This window comes from Pelmatolapia mariae, linkage group LG13 (genome assembly GCF_036321145.2).
Source record: "Pelmatolapia mariae isolate MD_Pm_ZW linkage group LG13, Pm_UMD_F_2, whole genome shotgun sequence".
Lineage (NCBI taxonomy): Eukaryota > Metazoa > Chordata > Actinopteri > Cichliformes > Cichlidae > Pelmatolapia > Pelmatolapia mariae.
This window is the reverse complement of record NC_086238.1, coordinates 8,033,903-8,052,798: the sequence shown is the minus strand read 5'-3', so window position 1 is coordinate 8,052,798 and position 18,896 is coordinate 8,033,903. Positions and strand designations below refer to the sequence as shown.

General features: G+C 39.6%; 1 protein-coding gene across 1 annotated transcript in view; it reads right to left on the bottom strand.

Moving 5' to 3' along the window:
- Positions 1-18,371, bottom strand: part of LOC134640139 (E3 ubiquitin-protein ligase NEURL1-like) — a 35,097-nt gene extending 16,726 nt beyond the window's left edge. Inside the window, exons 1-3 of the mRNA XM_063491756.1 lie at positions 18,099-18,371; positions 12,112-12,353; positions 9,013-9,334 (exon numbers count right to left, since the gene is read on the bottom strand). Coding sequence (XP_063347826.1) covers positions 9,013-9,334; positions 12,112-12,353; positions 18,099-18,132 — 598 coding nt within the window. The 5' untranslated portion in view covers positions 18,133-18,371. The remainder of the gene's footprint in view (positions 1-9,012; positions 9,335-12,111; positions 12,354-18,098) is intronic.
- Between the last annotated feature and the right edge of the window lie 525 nt (positions 18,372-18,896).

Here is an 18,896-nt window from a genome sequence, read left to right as displayed (position 1 = left end):
GGGGACCGTGAAACCAGCTTGTGTCTCTGTTCTGACTCCTGAATGCAGCTATAGAAGCTGAAAGGCTCTTCAAGGCCCCTCGGCATGCACCCAATCACTTCACTATAATTATACCAAATACCAGCAACTGTTCAAACGCTTTCAGTGGTAGCTTTAGATTATTTTTTTTTTTCAGTCAGCATGCTAAAATAACCGAACAGTAAGGCAATTCTTCCTTTGAATTTGCAGATTCTGTTTGCTAGTCATTTATCAGGTCTTTCCTTGCGCTGATTGAAGCCACTGTACTATAAACTCTTTATTTACATAGCATCCAAAACATGCAGTCATATGAAAGAGAAAGTTTTCACAAGTACATACACCTCATGACTCAATAAGCCATAGAACAACATTTAGCTGCAATAAACTGAAGTAACGGTTTCCTTAAGGACTATCATTCTGTCACATCATTATAGAGGAATTATGGCCGACTCTTCTTCGCAACGTTGCTTCAGTTTACTGGATTTGCGGCCATTACTTCATACACAGCGCTCTTAAGGTCCCACTACAGCATTTCATCTAACTACAGCATCTAGATGAGGTCATGTTTCTATGTTTTTGTTTTTTTTTAAAGAGAAGAGGCTTTCTCCTGTCTCAGCCATACTGATTCATATATTAGTCTTTTTCTAGTTGTACTTGCATGAACTTTAATATTTAACATGCTAACTGAGGCCTGTAGAGTCTGAGCTGAAGGTTTTAGATTTTTTGCAATTCCTCAGAGCATTGCACATGCTGACCTTTGGTGAATTTGCTGGGACTTTAACACACTGCAACAATCCTCTAAAGAGTGAACACACACTTGAATGCTCCAGACCGGCAACCTGTCAAAACGTTTGCTTTTACAGAGTTTGTCACACTTGCATTCAGTGAATCAAGTGTATTTGAACTGGCTGCTACTTGACCTCTTAATTTAGATAGAATGAGTAAAGGTTGTCCTTTTGACACGACTGTGTCCAAGAGTTTTGTTTTTTTCCCAAACTGACGTTGTACCTCCACACTGTATCTTAAAAATGCTTTTTAAGTTAATAAATAGTTTTGCAAGATTGGCTGCAAACATGCATGCAAACGGGAATTGTTTGGCAGCTATGAAATAAAAGGGTGACTCAAGTACAAAAATCTGTACTATCAAGTTACACTACAGCTATACTCTGAGACCATTATGTTTAGCAGTTTAATAATTTGTATTTCAAATACATATTATTTAAAATAATTTAAATATAGCAATTTCTGCTATTTTTATGACCTTAAATTGAAGCACAAATTTTGATTTATTTATTCTTTTTTCTAAACTTAAAGGATGGATGGATTATGGATAGATTTATCACTTGCCCGAGAGCTAGCAGCCTCAGTATCAAACTGGTTATGACATAGAAGCAAAGACAATGTACCTAGTTAGGAATGGGTAAGGTTACCTCAGATCTTGCACAGGCCTCTCTAGCCTTGCATCGTTTTACCCAAAAAGGTATTAACATGGGCCTAAATGTCCTCTTGACCGGAACGTAAGTTTCAAGCTTCAGTAATTTCCATAACAGGAAAGCTTGGGACGGCGTCCACAGCCTTGCGAAATCATAACGCGACTGTAATCAGGTTTAAATGTCCAGTCCCTTGAAAAAAGGATCACTTTCGTGCGATTTGTTCAGGTTTTCATCACACAGACAGCAACTGCTGAAGAAAACAGAAAGAAAAGCGCGACAAGCTGAAGTATGATTCATGATTTCAGTCTAATTCTGCCAAAAGAATTCACCTCAAGGAACTTACCGAATGTTTATAATATGGAGACATTTAGCATTTCTTTTTGCTTTCCTCTCTCACTGTCTGCCTTTTGCCTTTGGCTGCAAACTGACTTTTGACAGATGACTTTGCATATTGTTATTATCATGCTGAATTTCAAGTTTATTGTTTTTGGAGGATTTGGCTGTAAGCAGCAGACCAGAAACCCAATGTATTAGCACAACATCCATTTGCAGTACTTCAGGGTAATAAGAACCCTCAGGCCTATCGCGTGTCTTCATCAATCAAAATTAACAAAGAGTTTAGTTCTGCTCCCTTATGAAGCCCCTTAGAAAAAGGTAGGACCACATCACGACTGGATACAGTATAAAAACTGAATTAAAAGTTTTACTTGTATGCTATTACAGCAACCACTTTGTGCATCATTTTATGATACTGAATCTTTTTTTAATCAGCCCCACTGACCCAATCCTGCGTGCACTTGTTTCCGACTGCACTTATCAGATCTGCCTCTATATTTAAAACATATTAATCCACAAATCAAACCTTGTGAAAGGCCACATAATCTGTGTTGACAAGAGAAACAATAGGTGAGATCTGTAGCAAGTGAACATAAGCATGTGGCACACGGAGCGAGCACAGACAAAAATAGACACAAAGAAAGGAAAGTACAGCACAATCAGGTTTCGTCAAACATGTTTGTGCAGCACTGAGCTTTTCATCGTGTGCAGTTTATCTCTCTTGATAAAACAGGTATGAGTCAAAGGCACTGCAAACTGTTTCGCTTTTATTTGAGTAACATGAAAGTAACACAATAACAAGAGTAAAGAATTGCTATGGACACATGATGAAATACTGTTCAGCGACGACTTTGAAATGGGACTAAGAGTCTCTGCGGCCCTTGGGGCAAATTTGATAAAGTGATCATTTAAAGAATCAGGGTTGCAGTCTCACAGGCAATTGCTCAATTATTTTGTCGATATTGTTTCATATAATCAAATTCTCATTAATCTGTCCACCGTTTTAATAAGAAGAAGACAGCTACCTCGATAGCCTTCCAGGGTTGATCCGTGGAAAACATGGAGATGTTTTGATAACACTCCATGTTTTCACAGCACTGCCAAAAAAAAAAAAAAAAAACCCAGACACTACTATGTTTAGTGTCCTTAATGTTTACATTTACTGAATGTTTATCTTCTCCAAACTAACTGACACAGTGACGCTGGTGTAAACTTTAAGCTTAGGCCTCAATTACACAGATGTAGAGACTAGTCTGTGACTCCCTTGCAACAAAAATATCTATTCTCAGACTGATTGAAGAGTCGTTGTTCCAGCCTGCTGGCTGCCACTAGTTAAATTTGGTGGCAAAGATGGTGATGCACTAAGACATCCTGGTGATCGCTTTTGTCACTAGCGAACTGGTCGCTTGCAGTTTGCATGAAACTTGTCTGCAAACACTTGCCAACTAAAGTAACTAAAGTCAAAGTTGCTCCTTTGAAAAAGTGTAGGATTCAGCAACATGATACATTTTCTGCTAAGGTGACGTTTCTCTGAGCTGCAGATAAGCTGGCACCTTCTATGCAAACTAAAGGCAACTGTGGTATTCTGCTAGGAAACAAAAACAATTGCAACAGGGTTTTCAATGCCACACTTTTTGGAACCACTTTCAGCTAGCAACTGTCAGCAACATCCAGCAACTGCGTGTTAACCAGTTGAAGAATACACATTGTTCCTTAGTGACCAGTGTGCTAGGGGGTTGCTAACTGCTCTCTAGGCCTGCGTGACTAGAAGCAACCACTTGCCAATGATTTGAGGAATACACATTTTTTCATGGACCATGGTAGGGTCACCCTCCATTCTTTAGGTGTGTGTGACTAAGAATTTAGCAGTCATCTATCATCTAAACCCTGTAAGCTAACTTGTCTAAGTTAGACTGTTCTGACAACTGTTTAGTGCTTGATGTTTTGATTCCATATTTGACTTGGCATATTTCAGTATGTGTGGTCCAATTCAGCCACAGCTTCACCAGCTCCAGCGGCAGCCAGCAGCAGCAGCTGCACCCAGACAAGCTGGATGTGAAACCTCTTCCATCATTAAAATGGAAAAATATGATGATGAGAGCTGTGGAGTTTATTGCTTTGGACTTGAGGCCCGTCAGTGTTAATCTTCAATATTTCTCGAGTAGGGATAAATTATATGATTACAGGGAGGTGCATGCTTGTCAGCTCCGAGTCACTTTATTATAAAATAACTAGCTTAAAAATTGTTTAAACATACTGCCAATGCTAACTTTTTTGTGTTTTTTATGTTTATTAATATTAGCTCTTTTGGCAAATAGCTGGTTTGATGACGCTGATTTAAAGGATAGTGATGTCTAATTTCTCATTTTATAGACTGAAACAATTAGGAATTAAAATAGTTGAAAGACGAATCATAATAAAGATAACCAACATTTCTACTCAAGCAGAAGCAGCAGCCATAAGGTAAATGAAGATTGCAGTTGTTGTCAGATTTGCACTCCAAACTAATCTGGACTGGCAGGAAAAAGAGAGTGCAAACTGGGTATCTTTTAATTATGGAGTAGGAGAGTGACTTGTGCTAATTTTAAGTGATCACAATTCCCAGTCCACAATAAAATAGTTCAGATCTCTGTATAATACACAGTCTAATGATCTACCAGGTGAAAACACAAGAAATGACTAAAGCAATAAAGATTTATCCTTATTGTGGACAATTTTAAAAAACTCTCCACTGTTAGGTGAAGCTGACAAAGCCATGCATGGATACTTGCAAATACTACGGATATTCTATGCCGCACGCATTTTAAAAAAAGGAACCTTTCCTGTGTTTCATCATGTGTAAATGTTAGGGACGTCCCTGAAGATGCTAGTAAGCATGAAAAGCAAATAGCAGGAGTTTTCCCCACCATGAAGCTCTACAGTCTAATGCGTCGCAATGCCGTGTATGGAAATGATTGATGTCAACAGTTCCCTCTTAATCACCTGAGAGGTACGCAGCCTCTTGACAGTCTGGCAGTCATTTTGGATTCTTCTCTAATGACTAGAGGACAGGTTGCAGATGATGTTAGCTGATGCCGGCCTCACGGATCACTACCATTCTGTCAGTGATTAAGTGACTCATCTACCTCTAGTAAACAAACCCCCAGTAAAGCATCTTGCATCTATCAAAAGATGCCTTTGACTCTGTCGGCTTATCTAACTTGGAAAAAATCCATCATACCTGTACAAAACCGAGGATGCTGTGTGGTCTCTTGGGATACGTCCCATAAACAAACAGATTCTGCTAAGACTGCAGCTATATAGGTGTAAAGGGAGCATTCTGATCCCCCATTACATTTTTTACCGCAAAACGGCGTACCATTTCCCTGTGTGTTTCTTTTCAGATATTTATGGCCTGGTTTCTGTAGCTTGACAAGTTGCCTATAAGTTAGCAAGTAAGAAAAAAAACTAACACTTTTTGATTTCATATTAGGGGGGGGGGGGGGGGGGGGGGGGTTGTATTAAAAAGGTTTACGTAAAGCCAGGCTTTTGGTTATACTGCTAGGGGAAACATAGTAAACAGAGACCTTTTTATGAAAACACAGCTGAGAAAACTGAGCTTTAAAACCAGTTATACTGCTTGGGACATATTATACACTTGAGGAAATCTTTTGTCAATCCTACTAAGGGCTAAAGTGGTAGTGTCGTGCATCCTCAACAGCACAGTCCGTTCTGTACAAAGCCCAAGCAATGCACTTTAGTCTTTATTGATAGCTGTGCGAGTAGGACAAGTGTGGTGATGTAACAGATCTTTCTTAAATTGCATGGGCAGCATTGTTGGTCTGGACAACCCCCGAGGCTCAGTTTGATTTCAGCAGATTAATTTAGGTTCCTCTCTTACGTAACGCCATCTCAGCTTTCAAGCAGTCTCACTGATCTCAGGATCACCTTTGGCTTCTTGCATGGGTGGCTAGCTACTGAACTGCACTCCCGTGATAAGAGTGGAAACAACACTGCACTGGAAAAGATCCTTGAACATCAGAATAAGACCTGAGAGCAGACCGCATTAAGAGGCAGCACAAGTGAAACGGTGATGATGGATAGCAGCTTGGATGAATCCCTTAATACAGCATGTTTGGTTGTAAAAGATCAAATGGACACAAAGGTATGAGAACGATGCAGAGCATGCGTTTGATGCGGATAAGCTACTGGCTAAAGAAAACAAAGTTTTGACTGCGTCTCCTCAGGGGAGGTTGCAGCCACTGAATGAAAAACATCTATTGAAAAATGGCTCAGATAATTATAAAACTTGATCATGCGTTCAGAATAAATTCAGATTTTTAAGAAATATTCACCCTGGGAGGGATCACAGAAAGTATTTGTGCAGGAAAAGACAATCAAACCATCACCTTTTAACAGGGTAGTAATACTCAGGTGGCACTTTGCAGAAGTGACAGTTGTGATGCTGATGTGTGCAGGAACATTATTATGATTAATCCATTAAATATTAAAGACATGGATTCTTTTTACATAAAGGATGAGATCAGATCACAGCGAGCTCACTATGTGTGTCTCAAAGTGAATGGAGGGCAGTGTCTGCCATGTCAGCTGAGGAATGAGGTAATAAGACAAGACTGGTTCGGCTTACAGGAATAGACATAAAATGTTACGAGAAGTGAAATCTGTTATCATACCATAGATTTTCTTAAGCTTAAAGTGAAACAAAGAAGACGTGTTTAAAAATGGACTAAAACAGACTTCTGATATGCTGAATCTCATATATCTATTAATGTAAATAAATACCAACTAAATACCAAAAGCTGACATTTTTCCAAACGAATCAAGCTCCGGTCTCTAATGCGCCCTTCGGTTTTTAAACATAAAAGTCTGTTTACAGTGCTTAGGAAATGCATTTGGGAGAAAAGCTTGATGAAATCATCTGCGGCTCTGAGGGAGGTGCATGAAATCTGATAAATTGCTTCCAAAGATGTCACTTGAATCAGGAATTGGTTGGATATGGAGACTCTCAGCTTATAATGTAAATTAAATCTCATGTTCGGGAAGAAGTGAACATAACAGCCGTCATCAGTGCTGGAGATTAGCATCTTGAGGCCACATCAGGCACCTGCAGCGAAACCTCTGACTGAAATGTCTTGGAGTGAGTTGTTTGGCTGAGTAGAAACAATTTTGCAACGGTCCTAAATTTGAGTGGAGTGGAGTACTCCCTCTGTACTACAGTAGTCCTATGTAAACTTAGTGGTGAAGCCCTTTAACACTCCTGAAGCACATTATCTAATCAGTGATGCATATTATTATTATTATTATTATTATTATTATTATCATTATTATTATTATAAGTAAATAAGTTGATCGCATCTTATTCTGCCTTTTTTTTCTTTTTTTTACTGTCCTGCACATTTATCTCAAAAGCCAAATCAAGATCACCCAACCAAGCCATTCTCCACACTCCGTGGAGCCTATTCACAGCTCCTCGTTCAATTTGTCTTCTGTTAAAAAAAAAAAAAAAAAGACAGGAAAAAAAAAAAAAAAAAAACTGCTGGCGATCTATAATTCCCACCTGGGCAGATTGTGTAAGCCCACAACAGGTGAAATTTGGCTCAGCTTTTAAGCATCATTAAGAATCAAAAAGCAGCCTTCTGTTAAAGGAAAATGCGTGCCAGTTTGCAACACCAGACTTTGATGTGTCTGCCCATATTTCAGGCTAAGTGTTTGCTGAACTGCAGCCAACCCCTGAGACAATACTGGCCTTTTGAGATATACCATGCTCTTGAGCAGTGACGTTCTCAGGCTATATAGGAAAGCTGATAGCCAAGTGATCCTTTAGCTGACTGAGGGCTGAGGCTTTTCGGTTTAAGCCATCAATGTGAGGATAAAAGTGATCAATATGGAAAAACTAGAGTAGAAACTGTGGGATTTATGGCTGCTGGCCTCATTCACATTATACACAGGCATAGATTGCGTAAAGTATGATCTCACATTCCAGAAAACCCCAGATTTAATTGTAATTGTAAAACGGAAAAATTCTCTTATTATACCAATGGGACTTTCATTTAAACATATGAATCCGAGTTTGGGTTGAAGGCAAGGTGACTGCATGTCAAACGAAGTCAAACTCAGACTTGGATCCACAGAGTGAGACATTCCACTGATTTGATTGTCTTGGAAAAACACCCCAAACATCTCATTACCTGACATCATCCCTACTCTCGTCTATCCTGTTGGGATGACCAGCACATTGCTCTTGTTCTTTCACAAGAGCAATGTGCTGGTCAGCACCATGAGGCCAGTGAACCCCAGATAGCTACACTCTGGCGCTGGATACCAAACAGTCCATCACAAGATAGCACGCTTTTCGCTGTCAACCACACCACAAGAAATAAGGTTAAATGGCACTATCTACACAATATAGGAGCCTCTTCTATTTTTATTACTGGTGCTGACAGCCTCTTTTGTTTAGAGGGAGAGGCAGTGCGGTTCTTGGAAATGGTTATAAATAAGTACTGAGGCAACCACAAGGATTCCTATTTGTCCGTTTGCATTGTTTTCAAAAGCCGGCTTGGTTATGATGTGTTTCATAAATACAACACAATCACCAATCCAAACACACTTGAGATGGTTTAGATTGATGAAACACTGCTGTTAATAATTGGGACGGACCGGTTTGCTTCACATTTCTTTGATGTAATGACCCTTTAAACAGCACGGCGGAATTGTAAGAAAAGATTTCAGACATTTTGAAATTCTCCCTTTAGGGAAATTTCTTTGATACTAACAGCCATGCTAACTATACAATCTGCCTAATCTCCCACCATCTTTTTCCACTGAGCCATTTGGCCGGTGTGGGAAAAGCAGTGCAGCTGTATGTAACATCACCTTTTAATCACTTGACGAAAAAGCAGCAGATGCAGAGTGTTTTTCCAGTGGCAAAGCACTACACCAAGAACACAAAGAGTCTGCAGCAATGCGATCAACTCTGTAAGGCTCTACCCAGGCAGAGAGGTGCTGTGAGATAACTTCTAGCTGATGTTTAACAGTATGTTTACCATTTCAGCTTAGCCTCCTTAATGGGTCTCATGAGCTAATGCAATATCATTACAACAGCTGTAAATAGAGCACAAATCAAACTTAGAACTGGCAGGAATATGAGTAGTTTTAAAGGTTTTGGGGAATAAATAAAATATTGGATATAATAAAATGTAGACCTGCCTCTGAATGCATGACTCACCTAGCAGTTGGACCCCCCTAGTGAGGCCATAGACGTCTATGAGAGCCCAGAGGGGTTCTGAGACATGTACCCCACTGAAGAACAGTATGGGGCTGGAGTCGTTGATTCGATAGAACACCCGGCCCTTCTTATCCACCCAAAAGGAGATGACGTTTCCCTCATTGGAGAGCTCCTCCGGAAGCGCTTTTGCCCAGAAGCCACTTTGGGAGACCAGGTCAGGGCAGGCATACTTGGGCAGGGTGTCTGGATTGATCCTTGATGGGTCTTTGGATGTAAAACCAAGACGTAGAGCACCACTCCAGCAGCACTGCTTTTTAGTGATCTGGAGAGAACATATTTTAAATCAATGAAGATAATTTAATTAAGATAAACTACAATATGAGCTAAAAAGAATAAAGCCAAATTTGGGCCGGCATCGTTTCTGCTGAGTTGCAGTGATACTACCTGCACTGCACTGTGATTAATTCATCCCATCCAAAGCTTGCATTTGGGTAATTTTTCACCTCCACCCAGTCATAATTATAGCTGCAATTACCTTTAAAGTGGTATGACTGTGTTTTGTCAGTGCCAAGAGCAGCGAGTCCTAGATTATTGTGAAATGTGACTTCTTTATGAAAATGAATACAATCCAAAATGTTTTGCCTGATAGATCGGAGCATGTTAGCACCATGACAAATGGCCTATGGGAACCATTAGAATGGCAGAAACATGTACTGGGCATTAAAGGCATATACTATAAGAGCATTAAGATTAAAATATTGTTCAAAAATATCTAGAGTCTACAGACACATATGCACTTGTTGTGCAGTGTCGCTTTGAGTTTAAGAATGTCACCATGGTAAAAATGTCTAACTGATGATAATCATGTCCAACAGCTTATCTTCTAGCATGCCAACAGCTGATGATTACACCACTGTACCAATTGCAAGCCTGTATACCAATGAAAACTGGTAAGGCTTAAATTTACCACTATGGCTCTTAATGTGTTTGAAAGATGGATATAACAACGGTGACATCACCCATTGTTTTGTGAAGTCTCATGGTGAAGCCTCAGCAGCACGCGGAAGACATTACAGAGAAAGTGAGTGATACCATGCTACTCAATACTCACATGTGACTGGCAAGTCATTGGCCCATGAGTGTACTCATAATTCACAAAATTTACTTCAAGTTTTATTCTGTTTGTTCTGAAACTAGCAATTGTTCCAATACAATCATCCGGAAAGTGTTTACTATGGTCAGAAATCCAGGCAGTGGAGGCTGTTTACTACAGGAATAATTTGTACTACCAGAGGCACTTCCACCTTGGCTTCACTTTTCAGAACAACAAGAAGCAACATCCATGTCTTGTCTATTCCTCAAGCCATCAAATTTCTAAACATGGGCAACACATGGCCTGCCCGGGTGGTTTGGCCAAAACAACCTCAAGGTGCAATGAAAGTGTCCCTACGTATCGAAAAAGATGTGTTTGCTCCATGTTGGTGTATGGAAATGTGATTGCAAAAGAATTTCCCTGTGCGGGCAAATAAACCTTATTAACGTTATCGCTCACATGTGGTCCACAATGCTGACATAGAGGGAGCTGTAGCCGATGGTTGTCTGCTTGAACTCTCCTGCACTAATTCAATTCACTGAAGTAGACCTCTCAACCATGTTTGTGCTGTTTGTGCCTCTTGGAGCATTTTGAAAGAAACTATCTGCGAAATAATATGACCTGCTGCATGGCGAAGCCTGTCTAAGCAAAGCTAACATCGAGGCTTTGAAATGTGGCTACATCAATCATTTACATAGAGTTACTGAGGTTATTTTTACTTATCTTGAGGAATTTAATTTGGTTTGGCTGGATGAGTGCTTAAGAAAATAGATGTACGGATGGGCTTCTATGTCTGTACCAAGTTTCATGCCAATTTATCCAATAGTTGAGATATTTCAGTCTGAACAAACAGACAGCACAACATTCCCATCATAGTGCCAAACCACTAGCAGGGCTAAAAAAACAACTTATCACTTTCAAGATTGGTTACCTCGGTATGTTTATCACCTGCAAACGATTTTTGTCTTATTTCGAAGCACTATTTACTTTGCATTTAGTGTGCCAGATAACAGTGTTCCTCACATGGCAGTGCTTGCCCTACTCTCTCACATTCGAGACATAGATGGCCTGATAGGTGAAGTGGAAACTTGTTCTAAGCTGCTGCCGCTTTGGCCCACACAAGAGCACAGAGAGGAAAGAGAGAAAATGAAAACAGGAGAGTGAAGAGCTGGGATGAAGAAAGGGAGGCAGACAGGGAGGGAGAAGAAAATGAAAACATGCTAACAGAATTAGAGGGACAGAGATAAAAGAAGACTACTTTTCATCACACTCACAATTTGTATCTTCCCAGTACTTGACTGTGTGTAATAATATCAGAAAGTACAAGATGTGCTAATCTATGGTTTTGTAAAGTAACGTTTTTTTGTTACAGGAAATTATGAAAATGACAACCAGTTGTGCTCTAGTTGTGGTGTCGGAATAATTATTGTTGCTTATTGGACTTTGGACTCATTGTGCAATAGGTCAATTTTTAACCCAGTCATTTTCTGTGTGTAGCATACCGGGGCTCCAATAGTAATTATCCCTGTGAATACAAATGGCATTCAAGGTCAAGGTCAAGATCAAATTTATTTATATAGCACATTTCAAACAGCCGATGCTGCACAAAGTGCTTAACAATATAAAAATGGCATTAAAAACAACAATGTAATACAATAATAACAATAAAAAAAACAATAATAGGACAATAAAAGAATTAAAACAATAACTAAAACTAATTCAAATAAGACCAAAATGCTTGGATCATAGTGTGTTAAAAGCCAGGGCATAAAAATGTGTCTTTAGTAATGATTTAAATTGCTCAAGTGTTTGTGCAGATCTAATATTTAAGGGGAGACTATTCCAAAGTCTGGGACCTGCCACAGAGAAGGATCTATCACCACGGGATTTGAGATAAGTCCGTGGGATGGACAGCATTAATTTAGAGCTAGACCTCATGGTTTTTCCTGGAGCATAGGCAGAGAGGAGCTCAGACAGGTAAGGAGTTCAAATAGTGCATCGTTTACCTTCAGTCGAACCTGCTCATATACAGCGATAGGTCTGTTGCTGAAGGTGATGGCATTGCAGAAGCTGGCCTGTCTCTTGACAGTTCTCTGAGACATGTCCATGACGATCTGTGAGCCCTTGGTGCTTGGGTGGAAGAGCAGAGGGAAGGAGGACAAATTTCCACATGGCTGGATGGGAAGGCAGCGCTTGGGCTTGTGGTGATATCGGTGAGGTCCTGCTGGAAATGGTCCATTTAGGGAATCTATGTGAAGAATGAGAAGCGTAAGAGTTGGTTATTTTGGTCAAGGGTTGAGGGGGAGTTAATTTTCTTGGGGTGCAATTTACAGTAAAATACCCGAATATTAGATTACATTTGACTGCAGTATTGAATCAGGCTGTCTGTACCACTGCAGGACCACACTGGCTGGTTCATTCTCCTGAATTATCCAATTTGGTAACAAAAGCACTCAGAGAACCCAACTTTCCCCAAAGGGCAAGGGCTATAGTTGTATGGTGTTGTATTGAGAAAATAAAAAGCGTGTTGTATAGCTCTCTCCATGCCCTTTTTCCATGCCCATATATATGATATATGATATTTTGCAAGGTCAACTTGCAACAATGAGGGTCAAGTCAAATGCTTCTCCAATTTTGGTACTCTAAGGCCTAGTATATTGTTGTAGAGTTTAAAGATGATCCATAAAAAAATCATGGGTAACATAAAGTTTGGACTGATTTTCAAATTTGGTGTGACCTTGACCCGATTTTCGCAAAAACTAAATCAGCTTGAGCTCTTGTTGGTACCTACCATCACGAAAAATTTGAAAATGAAATCTTTAAAACTTTGGATGCTAGACTGCTAACAAACAGACAGACAGATAGACAAACAGAAGCGATTACATTTATTTAAGCAATTTAAAGCATAAGTCTGTTTCCATCTTCTCACGGTAGCACAGTAATAACACCTGTACTGTAAATTACAAGCTAAATGTCCTTGGATAGAAAAAAAAACAAACAAAAAAAAACAAACCCAACAGCACAAAGACAGACTTGCTCTCCTGGCACCGTAATTTAGGAGAACAATGCAGCTGCGAGAAGTCTGTGCAAAACACTCTCATTTCAGTAAATGGTCATTTCCGGTAACACCGAAATCTCACTTTTGTTATTCTACATCTTTCAAGATAATCATCTGATTTGTGTTGCATTTGTTTTTTTTTCTTTCTGTGGAAAACGTTTTGTTTGATAATCAGCAGAAAGCGGCAAAGGAAGCAGAAGGAGGCGGAGGACAAAGAAAAAAAAAAGATCAACTTACACACAAATAAGACCACAATTAGCCTAGCAGAAAATGACCTTTGGGATCTTACGGGAGTTCTTGATGCGTGTATGTTCAGCTGGCGAATACAGTTACACTAATAATAGTGAGGAATGGCTGTTAACATGTTATTTCCAGTTACGGCTCGTGTTTTAATGAGCATATATCAATCTTATCATAAGTCTTTATGTCTGAAAGTCACGTACACGCTACGCTACAAAATCAGTGGTGCAAAATGTGAGGCATTTATTGTGATTTGTAAGTCAGAGGAAGTGGTAAAAAAAAAACTCCACAGGTACACAGTGAGTCACACCATGCACCCGGGTTTCTAGATTTTTTCCCATGTGAAAATGTGAATAACTTGCCCCACTTACAGTAACTCATAAAAGAGAACCAGCTTTTTTTTTCTTTTTCTTTTTTTTAAACGTCCAATCTCAAAGCCTTCATAATCATGATTCACACGGACTCCCTCTCATTTGGATCCACTCTCCCCATTCTCATTTCCTACATTCCTCTTCAAAATGACCACACCAAGGTCACTGTGGTTTTAATAGAGGAGGTGTTTTCTCACAAACTTTGGCTCATGCAAAACCCAACTTTTTATTCTACTGATAACACAAATAACTTTTATCTCACGACGCGGTTTGATACAGATTTTATTCCATAAAACGCCGACCTCGTCTACAGCAGCATTTCAGGGTTTTAAAATACCATCGAGCACGAAGTGTGAACAAAATAAATAATTTAAGCCTCATTAACGCTTCTTCATCCTCGGGAACTGGTTGCATTTTCGCACCTAAACTTGGAAGACTGTGTATGAGCAGCTTGTGTTTGTCTGCAAGAGGAGAATGTGAGCCACTGCTGAAAGACAGCTATTTTTGCTCTCCTTTAATTGACCTTGGAAGGTCAAGAGGTATATAATGCACCACAGAGACAAATCAGTTAGGACTGCCAGGATTGGAAACAAGTCATCATGTGACTTCTGAGGCCAGGTTTAATATAACATCACAGCGTTCTAATTTTAGGGCAGAGACAGAGATTTGAGCAGTAGATGAAGACATGATTTATATTAAAAAAAAAATCTAAAAAACTTGTCATAGTCAACCCTGAAAAATAATTACAAATGCTGTCAAATGGGAATCTTTGTCACATATTTCTGTCCAGTCCTGCCCTTCAAATCACAATCAGAGAGCCTCTGCCAAGTGTTCTGTACTCAGCACAGTGTATTTAGTAAGCTTTTTGCATGCTCTTGTCAATGCTGAACAATGCTTAATTGTGCTCTGTGCACAACAGTGGTCTTAAATGAAGTCATAACAAACCCTTCAACCATATTGCATCCATGACGTCGTGTCAGACGTGATGTCTTGGGGAAAACAAAACAGCACTGCATTGTACTCCATCAAAGACCAGGCTTGAGACTGAATAGAATATTTCCTGTTAGGGCTGAAAACAGAAGCAACACCTCACCTCACTGGCCCCGCAGACCATGGCGTCTCTTATCCTCCACCATCTAACCAGAGAATCCAATATATTCTTTCATTTTTGCTATATTACTACCATTTCTGCTGCTGTGAAATTGAATTCTACGGACTTTCTTTTTTTTTTTTTAATCAGCTGAAGGTTTATTTCCACAACCCAGACATCCTGTCATGGGTTTACAGCTTTCAAAGGACTATATAAACTATGAAAGTCAAAAAAGTAAATAAAAGGATAAATAAAAATACCACATTTGATTTACTGTAGATGACAACTGGTTAGAGCCAAAAGTGCTGATGATACAATGGTTGCTGAAGTGTGTTTAAAAAGTCATGCAACCCGACGGTGACGTCAGGGTAACCACCGACCAGAGCCCTGCCACGATAAAAGAGAGGTGCCATGACAAACGTCAGATGAGCAACTTAAGGATAATGTTACTTAATGCACCACCGCACACAATGTGACTGCCTCTGCTGTCATTAATTGGAAAAGACAAACAGTGCAGAGACAATGAGTGGCCCTGGCCAGTGTCACCTGGCCTCCTACGCTCCTCTGTGTTTTATCCTGAGGCTTGGTCTTACTAAGACGCCTCAGCAGAGGCCCTAATGTGGTGTGACGTTAGTATCAAGGCATGGTGGCCCCTCAAATGCATTCTAAAGAGCTGCAGGGCACATTTAGCTTTTTCCACATATGTCATAGCTGGCGTTGTTTCAATAAGAGATAAACATTTGTGATTTAAAAGTTTTTAAACGTCTTACCAGAGAAGATGCTTTGTATGAGGCCTCTGTAAAAGGGCTGCGCCTAGTTCAGGTTTGACAGGACCATTAGGCATTAGGGTCATCAAATCTGTTTAAGTGGGTTTTGTTTCCAATGTTAGATCAATTCATTGTTTTTAAACTGCTTTATTTAAAAAACCTAAAGGAAAAAGTATTTTATTTGTCATGAGCTAACAGGTATACATGCACAGTGTTAAAGATGTATACTGGAATGTAACATGATGTAAACTTTGGGCTGGATTAGCTTTTTGCTCTAGAAAATTATGAAAAAATGTCAAACAATTTCACAGCTCAAGGTGATACCTTGAAATGTCTTGTTTTTATTTTCTCAGCAACAGTCCGAAACCGTCCAAAAATGCAACAAGTATTCATATTTGAAAACATCGAACTAAAGAATTTTTAAGTAAGAACAATGAATGCCAGAGTCGTCATGAAGGTTTACCAAACAGGGAGGAGTGAAGGTTGAATGATTCATGAGCCCTTAAGCTGGAGGTGGGCCCTGCAACACGACAGGGATTATTAATGTTTACATTTTTAGGGCCCCGACTGAACACATGGCTGACAGCCAAGAACTTCTAGCTGTGCCCCTGTCTGCACCTGTATTGTGTCACACCAGTGGACCCTACAACTGAAACTGGAAAAGGGATCACATGAACTGGTTCATCTGTTCATCTGGGTGTGCTAGAAAGCACTTGGTATATCAAAAAGTACCAAACTGAAATTGTAAACTAAAGCAAGATAATACCAATATGGAAGAGAGATGAAACCAAAAAAAATTATAATATGGATATGGAACGTAAAAGTTAGAAAAATAGGATGGGCAGGTTGGTGCTGATAGACAGCGTTGGAGACCTGAATAAAAAGTGAAAAGGAAGACTGTAAACTCTATATAAGTTATCACCTTCATTGTACCACCTGAACAGAAAAATGAAACCAAAAACTGTTGCTGTCCTAAAAACGTTTATAGCCAGAGACAGTGGAAAATCATTTGTGCTGGAATAAAATTATTTCTATCCAATTTAGTTAATCTGACTTGAGTTCACTGAAATATAATGGTCACAAATTATCAGAAATACAAGAGAATGCCAGATTTCTATCAAATAAGGCCACACAGACTTGTGGCATTTACTGTATGTGGACTGTTTACAATAACTAGGAACCAAAAACCACAGAACATTCAATCATCTGGCAAATCTTTGCTGATGTAAAGCCACTGAAAGCTAATCAAAACACTACATCCCACAAAAGACTTAGTGTAACACTAGAACTGCATCAGTTAGGCCCCCAACAAGACACTATTAATGTGATTCTTATAATTACATTTACCTGACGGTTATTTTTCTTTATTAGTCACTTCATGTTCTTCCATAAAATGACAGAAAAGAGCGTAAACTGCTCATCAAAATTCCCTGCTGTCAACCATCAGTTCATACTCAAGGTCATTAAATTTAAAATGAGTAAGCCACAGAAAATCTGCAAACCATCACATGTGAGAAGCCGGAGCCAGAGAACTTTCTACTTGTTTTACTTGGGAATTAACTGAAACAATCACATATCCAAAAGCATTATGTTTCTGAAGACTGAATAATCGATTCAAAGTATTGCTTCAGCTCTACCCTAATGTTTGATACATGAACTTTTACTGTGCCAACTTTAAATTTAAATGCTTAATCTTAATAAACAGCACTAACGAGTTAAACGCTTAAAAAAACCCAAAAACAAAACACCACAGTCATCTTAAATTAATTTAGTGCTCAACATAGTTTAATAACAAGTTTAAGAAATTTTATTAAATGCATGTTGTGTGTATTTATATCAGTGTCAGACTCCCAATAATAATTCAAAACGAAACGGGGTTCTATATGACTTCTACCACTGAACTTAAAGTTTTTGCGAGCTGCACCTAAAAAGTGAAACAGAATACAAGCAAAAAGCAGAAGAAACAAGATACCCTGTACCTGCTCACTGTTATAATTTCAGTCACGCAGGTTCATTAAAAAGAGGCAGAAGGCTCTAAAAGTGTTTAGGCATCAACTAAAGGCAGAGATAAATAAATAAAAATAACAAGCAGGTGGGTAAAAGAAGTTGAAGGCTATTTAATCCTCTAACTAGCTCAGTTCAGTTTGTCCTGTTTGGTTTCTTTTGTTGGAAGTCGGTTAATATGAAGTCGCAGAGGATCTTCACACTTGAAAAACACCAGTGTCTTTAATCCTAAACCAGTCGTGACTTACAAATGGTGCTTAAACTTGGCCAAAGCGGCTGTAATTTCACTTCTCCTTTATTTTAGGCTCCCAGGACGCCTACAGTTTTCATGCACACTGGCTTGAAGCTGCACAAGCCAAGCCTACAACTCGTTTATATCGTCTCCTCTTATAATATTACAGTTGTGGCGCATAATAAACAATCGGCACACGCTCTCCTGTCCGGTGACGCCAGATGCCCTTACCGTAAAAGGTATTCCTGGTGATCTGACCTCCCATGGCTGGATGCAAGGTGCGTTCACCTCTCCCTCTAACTGCGACCTGGATCCACAGTATTCACATTCAGCCTCGCGTCCTCAGCAGCGACATTATATGGACACGACACTGTTCACACACGCACAGGGGGGAAAAAAAGAGTCCCGATAGTGATTCAGCGTCAGGTTGTGTCTATCCAAAGATTCATCGACATCAAGCAGCAGCACACGGCAACTAACAGATTCAGCACGCAGTGGCTCACTTCAGTCCGCACGGAAATTAACATAAAAGGTGGTAGTGGAGGTGGAGCTTCACAGGACTATTGACGCTGTAGTCACCAGAGCAGACTTCAAGAGCGTTAACTAGCAAGAAATAGTTATTATATTCCCAGATTATATAGACACTTAAAGCACAGTTATCTCCAGTACAGTGTTCTGTACACATTGTACCACTGCGAGGAATCACTCATCCAACAAAGAGCTTGTTTTGTCTTTTTTTAATACTTTTTATTAAACTGTAAAATTTCTAATCATTTTCATAATCATGCTGTGTCCTCGTGTTCCACAGTTCGTGTAGTGGCTGTTGCTGGTGCACCACAGTATATCAAGCACGTGGCGCTCGGTTTTCCACCCCACTTGTTGCCCACCATGTGTGCTGTCCCTACTATCCTTTCATCTTCCTTCTTCCCCCCGCCCCCAAGTAGGCAATTTACATTCCCATGGAGAAACTCACTGAATTCAATAGATGGTAAAATAAAAAATGCAAGGAAGAACATTTTCTGACAGTGT